General features: G+C 40.1%; 1 protein-coding gene across 3 annotated transcripts in view; it reads right to left on the bottom strand.

Moving 5' to 3' along the window:
• Nucleotides 1–3,211: 3,211 nt before the first annotated feature.
• RAMP1 (receptor activity modifying protein 1) overlaps nt 3,212–19,384 on the bottom strand; it is a 44,885-nt gene continuing 28,712 nt past the window's right edge. For 2 of the 3 annotated variants that reach the window (XM_015832182.1, XM_015832183.1), the window contains 2 exons: nt 13,312–13,447; nt 3,212–4,987 (listed from right to left, as the gene is read on the bottom strand). In XM_015832182.1, the coding sequence (XP_015687668.1) occupies nt 4,732–4,987; nt 13,312–13,447 (392 nt within the window). In that variant the 3' untranslated portion in view covers nt 3,212–4,731. Of the gene's footprint in view, nt 4,988–13,311; nt 13,448–14,220; nt 14,297–19,384 lie in introns of all 3 variants that reach the window. The other variant, XM_015832184.1, reaches the window with a different exon arrangement.

The following is a 19,384-nucleotide window of genomic DNA, read 5'->3' as shown; positions in this document are numbered from 1 at the left end:
CCCTCTTCTTTGTGACAGCCTTTTAAATATTGGGTGTCACCCCTAATCCTTCATTAGACTAGACATATCCAGTTCCTGCAATCGTTCTTCATATCTTTTATCCTCCAATATCCTAAACATTTTTGCTGCTCTTCTCTGCACTCTTTCTAGAGTCTCAACATCTTTTTTTGTATCTTAGTGACTAAAACTGGACACACTATTCCAAGTGTGATTTTACCAAAGCAGTACTAGCAGTTCATGTATAATTGATATTATCTCTCTGCCTAGATACCATCTCACAGCCTAAGACTGTGTTGGCTTTTTTGGCAACTGCAGCACACTGCTGGCTCATATTTATAGTAAGTGATAATCTACTAGGAGTCCTAGATCCCTCTCACAGTTATTGTTATTGAGCAAAGTACTATTCTATACCTGTGTGTTTGGTTTTACATGCCTATCTTACTTTTCTCACCACTGAATTGCATTTTATTAGATAGGGGCCCTATGTTCAAGTCTGTCAAGATTGTTCTGGATCTTGAACTTATCTTCTGAAGTGTTGACTATTCCCCCGAGCTTAGTGTCATCTGGAAATTTGATGAGTTCTCCTATCCCCCTCATTTAAATTGTTTATGAAAATGCCGAAGATTAATGGGCCTAAGGCAGAATTTTGGAGTAACCCATTGTATGCTTCCCTTTATGCAGACGTAGTTCCATTAAGGACTACATGTTGAGAATGGTTGGTCAGCCAATTATGAATCCAACTGGTGGTGATGCTGTCTAACCCACATTTTTATATCTTACCAAGTGGTAGGTTGTGGTCTACTTTGTCAAATGTCTTACTGATGTCCAAATGTATTGTCCAAGCATTTTACTGGTCCACTAATTTAGTCACTTTGTCAAAGAATGCAATGAGATTTTTCTGCCATGATCTGTTTTTGATATATGTCAATATAAACAAGCCAAGACAAAGGATTGAAATCCAAGGTCTGTATCATGGCCCTGTACAAGTAATCTGTATTGGGAAAAAGTTCCCACTTCACCATAAAGATTATTGTAATGGGCCAGAGCTTGACTGGAACCATTGTGAGAGAAAAGAGATGAAGGCCCATTCTCACATTCTAGAAATAAATGAAAAGAAGCCTCTATTCTTTGAAGAGATTTGCATTGCATATTAAATACTTTACAAAAAGATAGAATATATCTTTTGACTACACCAGTAAAGTTTAGAAAGAAAATGCAATCTCTGCACCCTCTGAATCTATATGACACATATTACTGCATGTTTACTTTTTATTAAAATACTTTAAAATACTAATTGGAAACCTGCCTTCAAAAGTAGAGGGTTAAGAAGAGCAGTATTCTTCATACTGGGATGTGTGGATCTAGATTTAACACATACACACCCCATATTTACAATTTGTCAGAAGAAGTCTGGCACTAACGGGGATATTATGTGGTAAATGTGATAGCTTTGTTTCTCAAGCAAGATGCTAAAACAGAGATAATGAAAAAATGGGAAGATGAAGAGAATATGAAAGAATACATCATTAAAAGAATTAATTAGAATTTGGCATACTTTATTACACATCACATCTGCAAAATTATAGATTTAGCATCATGTACCAGTGCATAAGACTATGGATATCTATGGAAACTCATGATTTTTATGACCAGTCAAAAACCAGTCACCTCTGTACCAATCTTTTTATGTAATAATTTGTTAACTCAGTGATGTAATTATTATTTTGCTAGCATTCTACATAGATATTATGTAAGGCATTTTTGTATTTTGGATCTGAATTCTCCATCTTTTTGTGACTATGCAGAACCAGGGGCATAACTTTGAAACCAGAAAAATTGCTGAAAGGATACTTGGAAAAATTATGAAAATTTCATGCAATACCATTCTTGCAACACTACCTCTTTATAGAAAGATTTGCACCATCTCTATTCAGTAATGTTGAGAGATTCTATCCAAGAACTCCCTGCCTATTGCCATGTTTCTGTTACTATCTCTCTCCTCAAAAGGTCACATACCAGTAAAATATTCTTCCAGATATTTTGAAATGAATACTGTGTTTCCCTGAAAATACAGTAAAACTGGGTCTTAAAATTATTTTTTGCTCCCAAAGACGCATTGGGGCTTATTTTCCAGTTAGGGCTTATATTCAGGGAAATCCGGTACTAAATGTGTCCGTCTGGTTGACGATCTTAACTGAGGCTTATTTTGGGGGTAGGGCTTATATTAAAGCATCCTGAAAAATCACACTAGGGCTTATTTTCCAGTTGGGTCTTATTTTTGGGGAAACATGGTATGTTGTTGTCAAGGGAAGAAGGAATAACTTTGAGGAACAGGAGGAAGAGTCATAACCAAGAAAATGGTCAGATAAAAGAAATCTGAGTCCAGGGCAAAATATAATTTGAAAAAACATCTTAGACAAGACCCTCCCTAGTTCTCATGAAGATAAAGGAAGGGAAGGGTGAAATGCATTCAGACTTGCTCATTTCTGTTAGTATAACCTTATAATAAAAGTATTAGCTTGTGTATCTTTGGTTTCCAAGTTTGGTCAATCTTGGAGGGCTGATAGTGATGTTACTCATATAAATCTATCTATAGAGAATATGTACTCTTTTTCTTCTCAGTCCTTCAGAACGTTAACCTTTCTGCTGTCTTCCATTTGTCATCTTTTCTTGGAGTTATTAGCAATTGTGCTTTGGTATTTTCTTCTTTAGGAACATTTCCCCATACTTACCAATCTTCTGAGTTTGTAGAAACTGCTTTCTTGAGATCTATGGTACAATTGTGCCCAAAATTTCTGTAACTAAGCAAGATAGTTAAGTCAGTTTTATCCCATTTTACAATCTTTCTTGCTGTAGTTGTTATGTGAATCACTGCAGTTGTTAAGTTAGTAACATGGTTGTTAAGTGGATCTGGCTTCCTCATTGACTTTGCTTGTCAGAAGAACACAAAAGGTGATCACATGACTCCAGAATACTGTAAACTTATTTCCTTAATCAGATTCTTTAGGTCTTCCAAAAGTGCAAGAGACCGTGAGTTTTAGTCCCACCTTAGGGACAAAGCCATGTAGGTGATCTTTGGCCAGTCATTCTTTCTCAGCCCTAGGAAGCAGGCAAGGGCAAACCACTTCCGAAATACCTTACCAAGAAAACTGCACAAACTTCATAGGCTGTCACCAGCAGTCAATACAAGGCATAACAACAACATCACTTAACTGCATAATTATATTTAAAGTCATACAATACAATACAACACAATTTGATGGGGAAAAGTAGGTAGTTCATTCTTATAACTCATAGTTTGCTTAGTAACTGTTGACTGAATAAACCACAGCTGGTTGAGTTCACACATGAATTCATTAGTTCAGGAATGGAGTCACTCAGTATTCGCTTCTTTCTTCCCCTCCTCATCAGCCTGACTTCTTTTTCTTAGCTTCTGCTGGTTGAGTGATTGCTCCATTAGCCCCACTGAATATACATTTTTCTGAGAGACCGGATTCCTGAAAACAAACAATTTCTGCTGATTATAACTGTTAGTCTCTCATTTATACACTACATTTCCTATGAAAGTGCAATGCTTAGCGAGTAGGATTTGATATAGCAAAATATGAAAAATAAATCATATCCAAACCAAGTCCAGAGCAATCCAAAGCTTACATGTTTTGGTTGGGTTTTATTGTTCAAACAATGTTATTTATAATTATAGCTTATAGCATATTTTCATTCTCCAGCTCATAGTCTCTTACATGCACACATGGACTAGCCAACAGCTGTGAGCCAATTTGTAGATGTTTTTGTCCTCAGAGTAGGGAATTTTACCAAAGGTAATCAGAAATTAGCTGTTGCCACCAATATTGTATAGCAAATCCAAGCATTTCTTTAGTAATAAATTTACTACTTTACTATTAAATTTCTTAGTACCATAGGTTTTATAAGAAATTTGTTTGCTTTATCATATTTATACTACTTATTTTATTACAATTTTTATAAGAAAGCATTTCTTCAGAATGGTATATTGCAAACTTTAATATTTTGCCAATAATTTGATAAAGATTTGTCCTGTGAATAATTTTCTGCACTAATTAATGTCCATATAAAAATATTTATAGTGAACATTTGTTCATACAAAAGTAATCTATTAGGTAAAACATTAACATGCTTAAGAAATAGTGATAATATTTCACTGAATTAGGATTTGCTAAAAAATACTGCTGCTGTGTTAATTTTTCAGCCAGAAAAATTAACACAATGAACAATATATATTGGTTTTCCAGTGATTTTAACCAACAAAATAAACTGAAATGATTTATCTCATCATACACATACCTACATTTTTTTTAAATTACTTTATCTAAAAAAAATAGTGCATAAGCCCAAGGGAAATGTGTAATTACCAAGGACAATAAAATATATATTGAAGGAATCAGGAAAGAGAAGCTTAAATTTGAAGAAGATTGAAGCAGCAATAGTACAAGCATGTCCGTAATATTAATACCAGTTCAGACAACGAGAACAATTTCTCAATGCATTCTCTTGACTTAAGCAAAATATTTGTTAACTCAAGAAGAATACAGTTTTTTTCTCTAGGTAGCAGAAAGTTTGCTATTAGATACCACCTAAAAATACTTTGTTCTGGTATCCAGAACTCTATCAAAGAAACAGCAAAATAGACTTCAGTACAGCTTGCAGGTTGGAAACTTTGGGGTTCATCTTCACCAATGTTATTGAAAAAGTTTAAATAATGCTTTCACTGTATTTGCTTCGCCACACTACCAATGCCATCATGAATAGGGTGATAAAAATTGGTACAACAATGAATGGGCATAAAATTGTGTTAGGGGGGTCTCCTACAGCCCTTCCTGAAACAGGGCAACTTTTGAAGTAGTGCCTATGAATTGTTATGAAGAACTGATCCACCAGTTGGTTTGGCCAATAACAATCCAGTTTCTCAGATATCAGGATGGTGCAATTGGTAAGCTCCTTGTAACAGCTGCAAAAGAGACAAGCAGACTTATTAAAAAATATCACTCAATCATAAGGGCCATTACATATATTACACAGAGACAAAGCCTAAATTACCAGCAATTATTAGTTTAGGGTCAAAATACCATAGCATTTTACTATAGCAAAATACCATAACAATTCTCACAATATGCCTTACAAGCAGTACAAACAATTGCACATTTCTAGAATCCTTCCCACCAGAAAACCAGTGACACTGAGCCTAGGGGAGAGGAAATGGCAGCTCAACAGATTAAGCTTCTAGTCCTTGCCTCCTCTCTCCCTCTTTTTCTCTTTGGAGGATCATTTCTACTGAGGAGATTTAAGATGAGTTAAAATAAAGTACTTACTTTTTCAACTAAATCCCAAATGATAACTAAATAATATTACTTTACGCTTAGGATCTCTCAAAAGTCACAATTGCAATATACAGCTGCAAAGGTGCTTACTGAACTGGGTGGAATGTTTTAGAATGTGATCTAAGACTAAGAATTAGGATTCTAAATGCACATTTTAAAGACAAAAATCAAGGGCAGAAATATTTCTGAATATGGAAATGGATGAAATCATGATCATAGCAATAACATGTTCTCCCTCTCTTGCTCGTTCTGCCAACTGTTAACCACAATATTCGAACAACAAATAAACACTTGATCCTTAGCTATAGTATCTGTACATCAGAAAAATCACAATTTATATACATTATGCACATATAAGAAACTGAATCCAATTTAGTAGAGCAAGTAAAAAATTCTTCATTTAGGAAAGAAAAATCATGCATGAAAAGGGTCTTGGCACTGGGATTCATCTGATGTTAAACTGACCGCTAAAAAGGCACATGCCATTCCAGATGCACCAACAGAAGAATACATTATTTGTCTATAAACTCCCAGAATGGAATGAGTTAGGAAATAATAATTCAGTTTTTTGCAGTCGAAGAATGTTTCAAGAATAAAGAGCAAGGAAAAGAATGAGGTCAAATATTGGGAAATTGTCCTAATAGTAAGAGAAGTTAGAGAGCGGAATCAATTTTCCTTTACTGAATCTATTCAAGTGAAGGCCATATATCATTTTGTCTGGGATATGCTAATCTAGATTCATATGCTAGGGATGGATCTGCGTTGGACCTAATGGCCCAAACTGTTCCATCTTTATGTTTACTAAATACATTGTAATAATAGCCCTTTCCCAACTTGCATGTTGTATGGGCAAAGGCATATGCAAGACACAAGTTTCTCTCCAGCAGGGACTTAGCATGTAAGCCAAAAGGAGATTTGTCCCAGCCTTTCCCATTCTGGAGAAAGCTTTGTTCTTTGGGGACTGCACACCAACATCTGTGGACCACGGAGCAAGAAGCTGTGTGCTAGGGTGATTTAAGGTATTATATGGCTTTCTTTTTTTATGTTTGTTTATGTACTTTTATTTACGTATGTTTATGTTGTACACTAGGGATCCCCAACCCCAGGCCCCAGACCGGTACTGCTCTGTGGCCTGTTAAAAACTGGGCTGCAAAGCTGGAGGTGAGTGAGCAGTGCCCCCTCCCTCCAACCACAATGTGTGGATGAAAACTAATCAAGGAGAGAAGCAACCTAGAATTAAGGAGAAACTTCCTAACAGTGAGGACAATTAACCAGTGGAACAGATTGCCTCCAGAAATTGTGGGTGCTTCATCACTGGAGGTTTTTAAGAAGAGACTAGAAAGCCACTTGTCTGAAATGGTATAGGGCAGGCTCAGGAATTCTGGGAGTTGAAGTCCATGAGTCATAAAAGAGCCAAGGTTGCCTACCCCTGGTATAGGGTCTCCTGCTTGAGCAGGGGGCTAGACTAGAAGACCTCCAAGGAGGTCTGTAGCCTCCACAAGGAATGTGTGCCCACAGGCCAGCTGTGAATGTCAGACTTTCATTATATTTATATTTGTTTTTATAAAACTTTAGGAAAATTGTTATTTTGCTAAAGATGCTTGTAAACATTCATTTAAAAATCAGTTTGTGTAACTGACATTTCCATGATTAAAGACAGAAACTCTTCAGCAAAATCATGGAGTTGGTATTAAATTCAAGATGACAACTATGTGCATGATGAATACTCCTTTTCAAAATCTTTTCAAAATCTTTGGCATGGCCAAACTTTTAAAATTATAAATAAATAACATATACATTTACAGGTAGTCCTTGATTTACAACAGTTCATTTAGTGACTGTTCAGAGTTACAACAGCACTGAAAAAATTGACATGACCATTTTTCACACTCACAACCATTGGAGCATCCCCATGGTCACATGATCAGAATTCAGACCCTTGGCAATTGACTCATATTTATGACAGTTGCAGTGCCCCGGAGTCATGTGATCTGCTTTTGTGACCTTCTGACAAGCAGTCAATGAGGAAGCCAGATTCAGTTAACAACCATGTTACTAACTTAACAAATGCAATGATTCACTTAACAACCATGGGAAGAAAAATCATAAAAGGGGGAAGCTCACTTAACAAATGTTTCATTTAGCAACATAAATTTTGGGCTGAATTGTGGTCATAATCCAAGGACTACCTATATTTTATTTTCATTTGTTTAAATTTTAAGCTTAAAATTTCTTTTAAAACCTGTTCAACTTAATAACTATATATTTATATTTCAATAATATTTATGAAGAATCATAAAACTATTAGTTGAATAAAGTATAAAAACAAAAAGACAGTCTAAATTAAACTAACTGAAAAAGCTAAAAAAACTAAAAAAGAAATATTCAGAAGAAATAAATTAAAATTAAGGGGAAAAAAATAATCAAAACCAAAGAAATTATATTAGTGTCAGAATCCAGTTATATTTCATTTCTATCTCCTCTGATCTAAAATCAAATCTCACCTTCCCCTGGATTCTGCCATACTCCCAAGGGGGAGGGGGGATATGCATGCGGGTGTAACAAATTGCCTCCTGCACTGAGCATCTCTCTGAACCTTTTTCTCCCTAACCGGGCAGCTAGGAAAAGGGGGAAGGAAAGAAGTACAAACCTCCGGGACCTGGCTTATCTCTCTGTTCTCAAAAGGAGGTGTGAAGAGCTGTGAAACATCGCACTACAAACGGAGCCGGATTAATGTTATCTCCCCTTTCCCACGATGGACCTAACACCTGGGAATTGGCTGGTCTGAATTGTCCGGATGAACTGTGGGGTGGGGTTTGCTTAGGGACACTTTAAAGTAATCGATCTGTAAAGAAATCCCTCAGATCCTGTCTATTATGCCTGCTATCAACTACTCTTAATAAAAGTTCCTGTTGGAAGAAATTGTTTCCAAGAGTTCTGCTTTCCTAAGATGTGGGATTGAAGTGGGTCCTTACAATTAGCAAACTATTCAGATATCAAAATTACAAACTATTCTACCATTTCAAACTTAATTTTACATTAATACAAATTATTACCCCTTGTGAGAGGATTGGGAAAGACTCGGGGAGAATTATGGCCATCCAACTGACATTGTGCCCAATGTCAGAGGGGATCAAGGACCGAAAATATGTGAGAGTTTGCACTTAGGACGAGAGTCTGGAGTGGCTATTGTGCATGTGTAGTTGCTTGTAGAGAGCTAGGTTTTTGGATGAGTGGGCCTCCACTGACTGCCCAGTGAGAGGAACCAGTTTGTGATGGAGGATAATAATAATAATAATAATAATAATAATAATAATAATAATAATAATAATAATAATAATAATAATAATAATAATAATAATAATAATAATAATAATAATAANACCTTGGAGGTCATCGAGTCCAACCCCCTGCTCAGGTAGGAACCCTACACCATTTCAGACAAATGGCTGTCCAGTCTCTTCTTAAAAACTTCCAGTGTTGGAGCATTCACCGCTTCTGGAGGCAGATTGTTCCATTGGTTAATTGTTCTAACTGTCAGGAAGTTTCTCCTTAGTTCTAAGTTGCTTCTCTCCTTGATCAGTTTCCACCCGTTGCTTCTCATCCTGCCTTCAGGTGCCCTGGAGAATAGCTTGATTCCCTCTTCTTTGTGGCAGCCCCTGAGATATTGGAACACTGCTATCATGTCTCCCCTCGTCCTTCTCTTCATTAAACCAGACATACCCAATTCCAGCAACCGTTCCTTATATGTTTTAGCCTCCAGTCCCCTAATCATCTTTGTTGCTCTTCTCTGTACTCTTTCTAGACTCTCAGCATCTTTTTTACATCGTGGTGACCAAAACTGGATGCAGTATTCCAAGTGTGGCCTTACTAAGGCATTGTAAAGTGGTATTAATACTTCATGTGATCTTGATTCTATCCCTCTGTTAATGCAGCCGAGCACTGTGTTGGATTTTTTGGCAGCTGCAGCACACTGCTGGCTCATATTTAAGTGATTGTCCACTAGGACTCCGAGATCCCTCTCACAGTTACTACTATTGAGCGAGGTACCCCCTATACTGTACCTGTACATTTGGTTTTTCTTGCGTAAATGTAGAACCTTACTTTTTTCACCATTGAATTTCATTTTGTTAGATAGTGCCCAGTGTTCAAGTCTGTCCAGGTCCTCCTGTATCTTAAGCCTGTCTTCTGGAGTGTTGGCTATTCCTGCCAGCTTGGTGTCATCCGCAAATTTGATGAGTTCCCCATCTATCCCCTCGTCCAAATCATTGATAAAGATGTTGAAGAGCACTGGGCCTAGAACAGAGCCTTGGGGCACCCCACTACACACTTCCCTCCATGGAGATGCGGTTCCATTGAGGACCACACGCTGAGTACGGCCGGTCAGCCAGCTACGAATCCATCTGGTGGTGATGCTGTCTAACCCACATTTTTCTATCTTATCGAGTAGTAGGTTGTGATGTACTTTATCAAATGCCTTACTGAAGTCCAAGTAAATTATATCCACAGCATTTCTCTGATCCACTAATTTTGTCACTTGGTCAAAGAATGTAATAAGGTTTGTCTGGCATGATCTGTTTTTGACAAACCCATGTTGGCTTTTAGTAATGACTTTGTTTGCCTCTAGGTGTTCGCTGATTCATTGTTTGATTATCTTTTCCAGAATCTTCCCAGGTATTGAGGTCAGGCTGATAGGTCTGTAATTTCCTGGATCCATTTTTTTTTCCTTTTTTGAAGATGGGAACTACATCAGCTCTTTTCCAGTCCTCTGGTAGTTCCCCAGTGCTCCAAGATCTTTGAAAAATATAGTTCAGTGGTTCTGAGATCACATCTGCCAGTTCCTTGAGAACCTTGGGGTGTAATCCATCTGGTCCTGGTGATTTGAACTCGTCTAGGCTGGACAGGTGCTCACTTATCATTTTCTTGCCTATCTTAACTTAGTGTGTTAGGGAGGGATTGGAGAGGGGAGAACTCTTGGCACTGAGAGCTTGAGCTATAGTGCCATGGGGACTTCCTTCCTTATTGATTCCCCCAGGAAATATATGAATGACCTAGAGGGGGCGGCAAAGCTCCTGGCTTTATAAGGAAGGAGGAAAGGGGGAGGGAGAATGACTACTTTGGGGGATATAGGGCAGGACAATGCATCAGAGTGGTGACGGGTGTAGGATGCTACAGGTGCCAGAGGGCAGGCCATTACAGGGGTAGATGCCCCCGATACATAATATTGGTGTTGTGTTCTGGCCCCTTGAGCTCACTCCTAGTTCCTGAACAGCATATCCTTGTAGGCCCTGAGGTTTGGCTGCTGCTGCTGAATGCCAAGTCAATTAACAACAAGGCTTCCCTTATTCAAGAATTCACTGAGGAGGAATGAGCTGATCCAGCATGGAATGGAATGGTGGTAGTGCGACCATCCTTGCTCTGTTGGTAATTACATTTAAAACCCTTCATGGCATAGGTCCAGGTTATTTAAGGGACTTTCTCATCCCACTGGGATTAGCTTGCTCCACATGTGCCAGTAGAGGAGGCATGCTGTGGGCCCCATTGGCCAGGATATTCTGACTGTCAGGGTCCAGGAGAAGGGTCTTTTCTGCCATTGCACCTGCCCTCTGGAACTTCTTGCACCCTGGATCAGCTGGAATGTTGCAGCATCTCCAGAGTCTTGTGATTTACATTCAGATGCTTGGCAACTGATTCATATTTATGACAGTCACAGCGTCCCAGGGTCATGTGAAGTGACCAAAATCTGCTGCAACCACCCAGCAGACGGGGGGAATAAAAACTAAACACCCCCCACCCCACCCCCGCTGCCAATCCTCAACAGAAATGCTCACAACAATGAAAACCTCGGACAGGAGGAAGAGCGCCGCTGGGTGGGCAGGCAGGTGTCTTGCTCGGCTGTGGCTTGGGGGGCACTTTTTTCAGTGCCACTGTAACTTTGAACAGTCACTAAGCGAACTGTTGTAAGTCGAGGACTACCTGTACTTTATCACTTTTTTCCTTTTTTTTTTTGGTCATCACATTTTTGACATCTTGCTAGGCGACTGGTGGTACTTGGATGTTGCCATATCCTAAAAGTGGTACAATGGGTGAAAAGGTTGAAAAGCCCTGCAATACAATACCGATATATTGAGCAGTGGGCTGAAATGAATAGTTGGAATTTGACGGGAAGAGGTGTAAAATTTTCCATCAAGGTAATAAGATGAAAAGCACAACTATAAGATAGTAGAGATCTCCCTTTGTGAAAGGGATTTGAGTACCCTTATTGAATTCAAGTTAAAGAGGCAATTGCTATAAAGAAAAACTCTCTCTTGACTCACATTAACTGGAACATAGAGTCTAGATCATGAGAAGTAATTATTCCACTTTACTTTGTCTTGCAGCAGGCAGTGGCCCATCATGTTTTAAGATGGCCATTATTTTGCCAGTGCCAAAAAAGTCTACAATTACAGGTCTCAATGATTACCACCCAGTTGCACTGACATCCATCATTATGAAATGCTTTGAGAGGCTAATAAAGGACATTATTGTATCTAGCCTCCCACCAGCATTTAACCCGCTTCAGTTTGCTTACCAACCAAATTGCTCTACAGAGGATGCTTTTTCTTCTGTTCTCCATCTGAGCTTGGAGACTTAGAGGAAAGAAATACTCATGTGCGTATACTGTTTGTCAACTTCAGTTTGGCATTTAATACAATCATTCTCCAGCATCTAGAAGACAAACTGGGCCTTTTAGGCTTAAAAACTCCTTTGTGCAACTGGATTCTTGATCTTACTGACAGGCCCCAGTATGTGCAAGCTGGAACAAATATTTCTAACACCATTTTCTTGAGCACAGATTCTCCTCAGAGCTGCGTACTAAGTCCGTGGCTGTTCACACTGCTGACCCGACTGTTGCACTAGGTTTGCCACCAACCATATTGTGTAGTATGCAGATGATACAACAGTAGTGGACCTTATTCAGATGACAATGAGGGTGATTACCGCAAGAGGTTGAGGGTTTCGTGAACTGGTGTAAGAAAAACAGCCTAATTCTAAACATTGGAAAAACCAAAGAGATCTTTGTCGATTTTAGAAAAGGCAGCCACAGCCACATTCCTCTGTGCATTAATGATTCACCTTTGGAGATGGTTACCAGGATCAATTTTCTGGGTGTGCAATTAGCGAGTAGACTGGCTTGATCGCTCAACTGCAAGACACTGGTAAAGCGAGCACAGCAGCACTTGCATTTTCTGTGTTGCATGAGAAAAACACATCTTTCTTCCCCTGTTCTTATCACTTTCTACAGAGGGATGATCGAGAGCATCATATAGCATTACTGTCTGGTTTGGAAGCATTACACTGCTTCAGACAGGAAGGCGTGCAGAGAGTGGTAAGGATAGCAGAAAAGATCATTGGCTATTCCCTCCCTCCCATCCAGGACATAGCATATAAGCGTTGCTTGAGCAGGGTCCGCAAGATTGCCTGGGACACTACACATCCTCTTCATGACCTGTTTTCTTTGTTACCTTCTGGGAGGAGACTTCGTGGTATCCGAAGCAAAACACCCAGATTCAGTCACAGATTTGTCCCATACAGTAATAACCTTGTGAACTCTAAAGCTTCCTCTTTCCGCTATATATTCAAGATGGACAGTGATTAATATTTATACATTATTTATATATAAGGATGTAGGTTTACAATATGTTGTATATAGTATGTTTAAATGTGTTATGTATGTGTACACTTTTGAGAGCAAGCAACTAAATTTCATTTTTAATGTGTGCCAACGTGCCCACAGTAAAAATGACAATAAAAATTATCTATCTATCTATCTAAAAATGTGATCTAGTGGACTCTGGCACTGAGCAGAGGGTTGGACTAAATGATCTGGAAGGTTCCTTTTAACTGGGTCATTCTATTATGATCCAAATTATGGGCATAAAAGAAAAAATATGTTTGATTATTTGATACTCACTCCAAAGTCTTATCCCAATCGCACCACAGCATCTTCCTGAGAATTTCCATGTCAGATTTAAATTTGCTGAGGCAAAAATCCTCAATTAATTGTCCATAAGATCCATGGCATGCAGAGACCACAATAAAATGATGGGCTAAAATAGAAAGAGGAAAGTGAAAAAGATTTTTAAAACAAGATAAGGTTAGAATGAAATTCTTGATTCATGTCAGTATAAAAATTACCAGTGGAAGAATAATCCCAAATAGATCTCTTTCTGTCATCTAAACATTGTTGTTTATTCTTGAGTAAATAATCACTTCAGAGAAATGAAACATTACAGGTAGATCTCTAGAGTCCTCAAATAGTTTTAATAAATGTAAATTATAATGCAGCGACTGAAAACATCACAATTTTTCTAAATTTGATTGTATGGAAATATAGTAGTTTTGTGGTATTTATTAACATACTCATAAAGCAAATTCAAAAGATACTGCACTGAAATTTCAGTAAGATAATCTTACTGAGTGATAAATTTTACTCAGAAGTTGAAGAATGTAATAAATCTCTTAGAATTATTCAAAAATCTAGTACAAGGAACATTCCTATAAAGGGCATTTTTGGAAAGGTTAGAAACAAGCATATCCAATCTGACACAGTCAGTTACAGATGTGTATATTAATTCCAAAGAAGTTTTCTCTCTCTCTACAGAACAACAATGCCTTATCAGTATTCACAGCTTCAGAGGTTTCTTTCTAAGGAATAATAGGATTACATGAAATGTACATGATGAAATCTAAAATCTAGATTACTTCTGGTTTATATTGAAATAATTGTTGATTCATATCTCTTGAGTTTTAGCTACTAGAGATCTGTTTCTTTCCCACCCCATTGATTTTCTGGAAGTCTTTAAAAACCTGGCTGTTTTACCAGGCCTTCGGTCCTGATGCATGAGATTTTCTTTATTCTTATTTTCCAATGTTAGTATTCTGCAGTTGGGCAGCCTCTAAATTTCATAAAACAAAACAAAATAAAAATTATTTGTAAGTTTCCTATCTTTGCCAATATGCTGTACATACCTTTAAGCCAGGGGGATATAGTCAATAGTAAGGTGTCTTACTATTGACACCTTATTATTGACACCTTATTATTACTAAAAATCTCTAGATCAGGGCTTTTCAACCAATGGTACGGGTACCACCTGTGGTACATTGGCACCTGGCAGGTGGTACGCGACCATCCTAGAAAAGTGGTAGCGGGGGAGGGGAATGAGCTGAACCAGTGGCAGCACCACACAAGCCTGAGTGAGAGATGGCTGGAGCTGCAGGGCAGTCAGGGCTCAGCGGAAGCGGCAGGCTCAGCGCCAGGCTCCAGCTGGAGATCAGCGCTGATCCTGGTGCTTCTGCTGAGCCCAGAAGAAGTGCCGATCAGCTGGAATGTTGCAGTATCTCCAAGGTCTTGTGATTTACATTCAGATGCTTGGCAACTGATTCATATTTATGACGGTCACAGTGTCCCAGGGTCATGTGAAGTGACCAAAATCTGCTGCAACCACCCAGCAGACGGGGGGAATAAAAACCAAACACCCCCACCCCACCCCCACTGCCAATCCTCAACAGAAATGCTCACAACAATGAAAACCTCGGACAGGAGGAAGAGCGCTGCTGGGTGGGCAGGCAGGTGTCTTGCTCGGCTGTGGCTTGGGGGGCACTTTTTTCAGTGCCATTGTAACTTTGAACAGTCACTAAGCGAACTGTTGTAAGTCGAGGACTACCTGTACTTTATCACTTTTTTCCTTTTTTTTTTTTTTGGTCATCAAGTTTTTGACATCTTGCTAGGCAACTGGTGGTACTTGGATGTTGCCATATCCTAAAAGTGCTACAATGGGTGAAAAGGTTGAAAAGCCCTGCTCTAGATTAAAGATACTAATTTTCACAGAATAAAGCAGACTGTTGGCAGTGAGTGGTGCATGAGGCACAATACAACAAAGCTGATAACCTAGACTATTCTTTATTCCTTTTCCTAAAGAGTGGAGGCTTGAATTGATCACATGGTAAACAGCAAAGGGTAAAATTTTTGGATCTATAGTGTATGGCAATAACTGTGGCATATGGAAGACTGAAACTAAAAATGTAAAATAAATAAATGGTAAAGAGTATAAAATAAGGAATGAAAGCAAAAGAAGAAAAAGATACATGATGTATGTCTCAGACCTGCCCCAGTCTGATCCCTTAGGAAAGAAAGATCCTCGACTCCATTTGATTGAAATGATAGATTCTTTTACTAAAAGATGCTGGCTGCAGTAAAGCCAGGCTAGAACTGAATTTCCCATGCTCAAATGATACAGAAAGTTTCCTTCATACCCCAGCCCTTCCCCCATGGCTAGTCCATCTTCAGCCAATAAGAGTCCATATAGGTGTTTTGAGAACACTGAGATGTTTAGGGTAATCAACATTCTTTCTCAGGGTGTACAGTCTTGGGTGCTGGCACAAGCTGGTTCTGCGCTCCTCTGCTGTTCATCAAACTGTCTTTCCCCCCCTCCCAGTTTCCTATAACATAATAACAGAGTTGAAAGGGACCTTGTAGGTCATCTAGTCCAACCCCCCACCCAAGCAGGAGATCCTACACCATTTCTTACAGATGGCAGTCCAGTCCCTTCTTGAAAGCTTCCAGTGATGAAATTCCCACAACATCTGAGGACAAACTGTTCCATTGATTGATTGTTCTCGCTATCAGAAAATTTTTCCTTATTTCTAGGTTGAATCTCTCCTTGATCAGTGTCAACACTGTGATAATGGATGTCATTACTCTGACAACTGAGAATCAGCAGCCATTTTTACTTTTGCTTCTAGCGTACCTTTCCTATTCTTTTAGAATTCAGATGTAGAAGGGGGGATGAGGTAAATGCTTGAGGGTTTAGCTAACCATAACAATGTAAAAGTGTGGGAACTCAAGGACATGGTCTGATAAGGTTTTGGCCGGCTGAGGGGCCGGTGAGAACAGCCCGCGTCTTGCATTAATTGGGGAATGTGACTTTTGACAGCGTTTGTGGGATGGGAATTGCAACTTGTTACTTTGTATCTGGGGGAGGGAATCTCAGTTTTGAATTCAATTATGTAGGTGCCGATACTTTGTTTCCTAATAAAATGTTCTTTAAGGAAGAATTCTTGCCTTGAAGTTCTTTTACTGGTTTCATCTATCGGAACCATGACATTAGCCCAAAACTCCCTTTTTCTTTAAAATTACAGGGTCCTGAGTTGCAGTCACCCACCCGAAGTAGAAGGGAGGCTGACAAAGACTCGGGGAAGATCCCAATATGGAGAAGAAGAAGAACCCTGTCACCAGCACCGCAGCCAGAGCTGGTACATCGGTGGATGGAGCACAGGCCATCGCGCCGGGTGAAATCACTGTCTCAGGTGCTTCGGCGATGGGGGCAAGACCAAAGACTAAAGAACTCATTTGGTCATCTGAGTGGGCCCTGCCTAGTGGAGACCCTAAGTGATCAGAAACGAGCCAGCCAAAGAGGGATTCTTCGAAAGCAATGGAGTCCAAATACTCTCTGCCAGCTCCCCAAAGAACACGCTCTCCTGATTGATGAGGGGCAAAAAAATGGCACTGTTGGATGACTCAGGTGATTGGAAGTACCAGACTGCAGTCCAGAACCAGTCGGTCAAGCACCTTAGGGAGATATTTGAAGGGCTGGAGGAGGGAACTAAGGAGCGCGCTACCCGTCCACTGTCTATCAGCAAAAAGGATGATGATCAAGGCAGGGGCAGCTCCTCGACCAGAAGAAGTCCTAATCCTGTGCTAGGGGCCAGAGTTCCCTCCCCACCTTCACAATCACTGGCATTAGCCTCGAGCCCAGTGCGAGAGAGAAGTCCAGACCGTCAGCAGCAGCGAGCCAGTCCTGATGTCACTGACGGTCATCGAGTCCAGTTCGTCACTGTCAACGTGACAGTCCTGGTCGCCAAGAACAGTGTGTTAGCCTTGAGCAACATTGCTCCTCTGAAAGCCCCAATCACTACCCGTGTTACCGCAGCCCTGACTATCCCCAGCGCAGGGAGAGTTCTGGCTGTTACAGAGACCGGGGCGACCTTGACTAGTACTGGGATAGGAAAGCCCTGACCGTCACTGTTATTGACAAAGCCCTGAGCCTCATCGCAGCCGACACAGCCCTGATCCTTACCATTGTCATCATGCCAGTCCCGGGCCCCTTCCCAGGGCTGAACGAGGAAGAGACCACCAGCGTGACCTGATGCAGCATTATGAGTGAATGCATGATCTGCTAGACCGACAACAACGCATGGCTGTTCCCCCCTGAAGGCTAAGTTCGATGGGGACCCTGAAAAGTTAACTTTCTTTTTGAATCAAGTGCGTTCTTATGTGAACTGCAATGGCAATGGCTATCCAGACCAGGCAGCAATGGTTGATGTTGTCGCAGCTAACCTGGAAGGAGAGGCTGCCGAGTGGCTCAATAGTCTGTACAATGAGCAAGCACCTGAACTATGGAATTTCAACTTGTTCGTCCGAGGGTTGAGAACCCGATTTGAAGACACTCCATAGCCCTAAGAGTAGAGTAAGACATTCATGCAGTGAATCAAGCTGGCAGACCGGCGATGGATTATATGCGCGAGTTCAGAAGAGTCACAGGCCTTATTGAACGGTAGCCAGAACAATCCCTGGTGCACTATTTTAAAGAGGGTTTGGACGACGACTTATTTGAGGCCTGCATCTACCAGGGAGTTTCTGACTGCTTATAAGAATGGTACCAAATAGCAGTAAAGATAGACATCGAGCTTACCTGTTGGATATTTTGTATTTAAACTCCATTTCAACTCCTGCCAGAGTTGTTGGGACGTTCTATATTGCATCAACTGCTGCTAGAGATGTACGTTTTGGGAGGATCCACCAGGAAAGTAGCTAGGCCCTGATTGGATCTCCATTTCATTTATAGTGTATTTATTTTGTATTTAAACTCCATTTCAACTCCTGCCAGAGCTGTTGGGACGTTCTATATTGCATCAACTGCTGCTAGAGCTGTACGTTTTGGGAGGATCCACCAGGAAAGTAGGAATTACATAACTAAAAATCATAAACAGCAGCAGTACATTCAGGGCAAGTGTGTCTGAGATTCCCTGTATCTAAGAATGTCTGGCTTAGTTCAGTGCAACACTTGCCTTGCAGCTGTCTTTCGCAGTACCCTTTTCAAACTTGGAAACAGTTCTATCTGTAAACAAATCACTAGTCTACAAGGACAGATCATTTATCTAGGGTCTGTAATCTGTGCTCTTCAGACAGAAATTAGGCGTCCAGTTCAGCCCCTCTACTCTAGTAAGCCTCCGTGCTATCAGCTCCCTCTACCACAAAGATCCTGCAGGAGAAGGACAGTGTGGACAACCGTGGGATCTGGCAGGGTGAGAGCTGTGAACCATAAACACAAAGCTTTTGCTGTGTCCCTGCACAACAGTTACAGTGCCCTTGCTGACCTTAATAGGGACACTAAGGAGACAAGTAAAGGTATTTGTGAAGATAACTCAAATAAGCAGGGGATTGTGGTCCGAGACGAAGAACTAGATTTCGACAGGGAGAAGTGTGAATCAGCTACTACACATCAGTCATGCAAGAACAGAAAGGCATCCAAAAAGAGAAGCTACCTTCTGGTAGGTGATTCAATTATAAGGGATGTAAATTTAGGAAAGGACACAGAGGCTTCAAAAGAGGTCAGGTGTCTTCCAGGTGCTACTGTCAGTAGGGACAAGAAGCGTATTTCTAAAATAATCAAGAATGGCAGCAAGGGCTGTGATGTGGAGGCTATTGTACATCTTGGCACTAACGATTTGTCCCAAAAAGATGTACTCTCTGTGCAGAATGATTTCCAGAGCTTGGGGAAGGAATTTAGCAGAATAGGCTGTAGGCTTACTTTCTCAGAGGTTTTACCAGTGTATAAGGAGCAAAATGGAAAAGGCCAGCGCATAGCACAATTCAATATGTGGCTAAAGGAGTGGTGTAAAGGGGAAGGCTTTGGATATATTAGTCACGATGTCTGTAGCTGGTCCAATGAAAAGATGTACAAAAGAGATGGTTTGCATCCATC

The sequence above is a fragment of the Protobothrops mucrosquamatus genome, unplaced genomic scaffold (assembly GCF_001527695.2).
Source record: "Protobothrops mucrosquamatus isolate PMUCROS unplaced genomic scaffold, P.Mucros_1.0 scaffold_311, whole genome shotgun sequence".
Classification (NCBI taxonomy): Eukaryota; Metazoa; Chordata; class Lepidosauria; order Squamata; family Viperidae; genus Protobothrops; species Protobothrops mucrosquamatus.
This window is presented reverse-complemented; position numbering and strand designations above follow the sequence as displayed.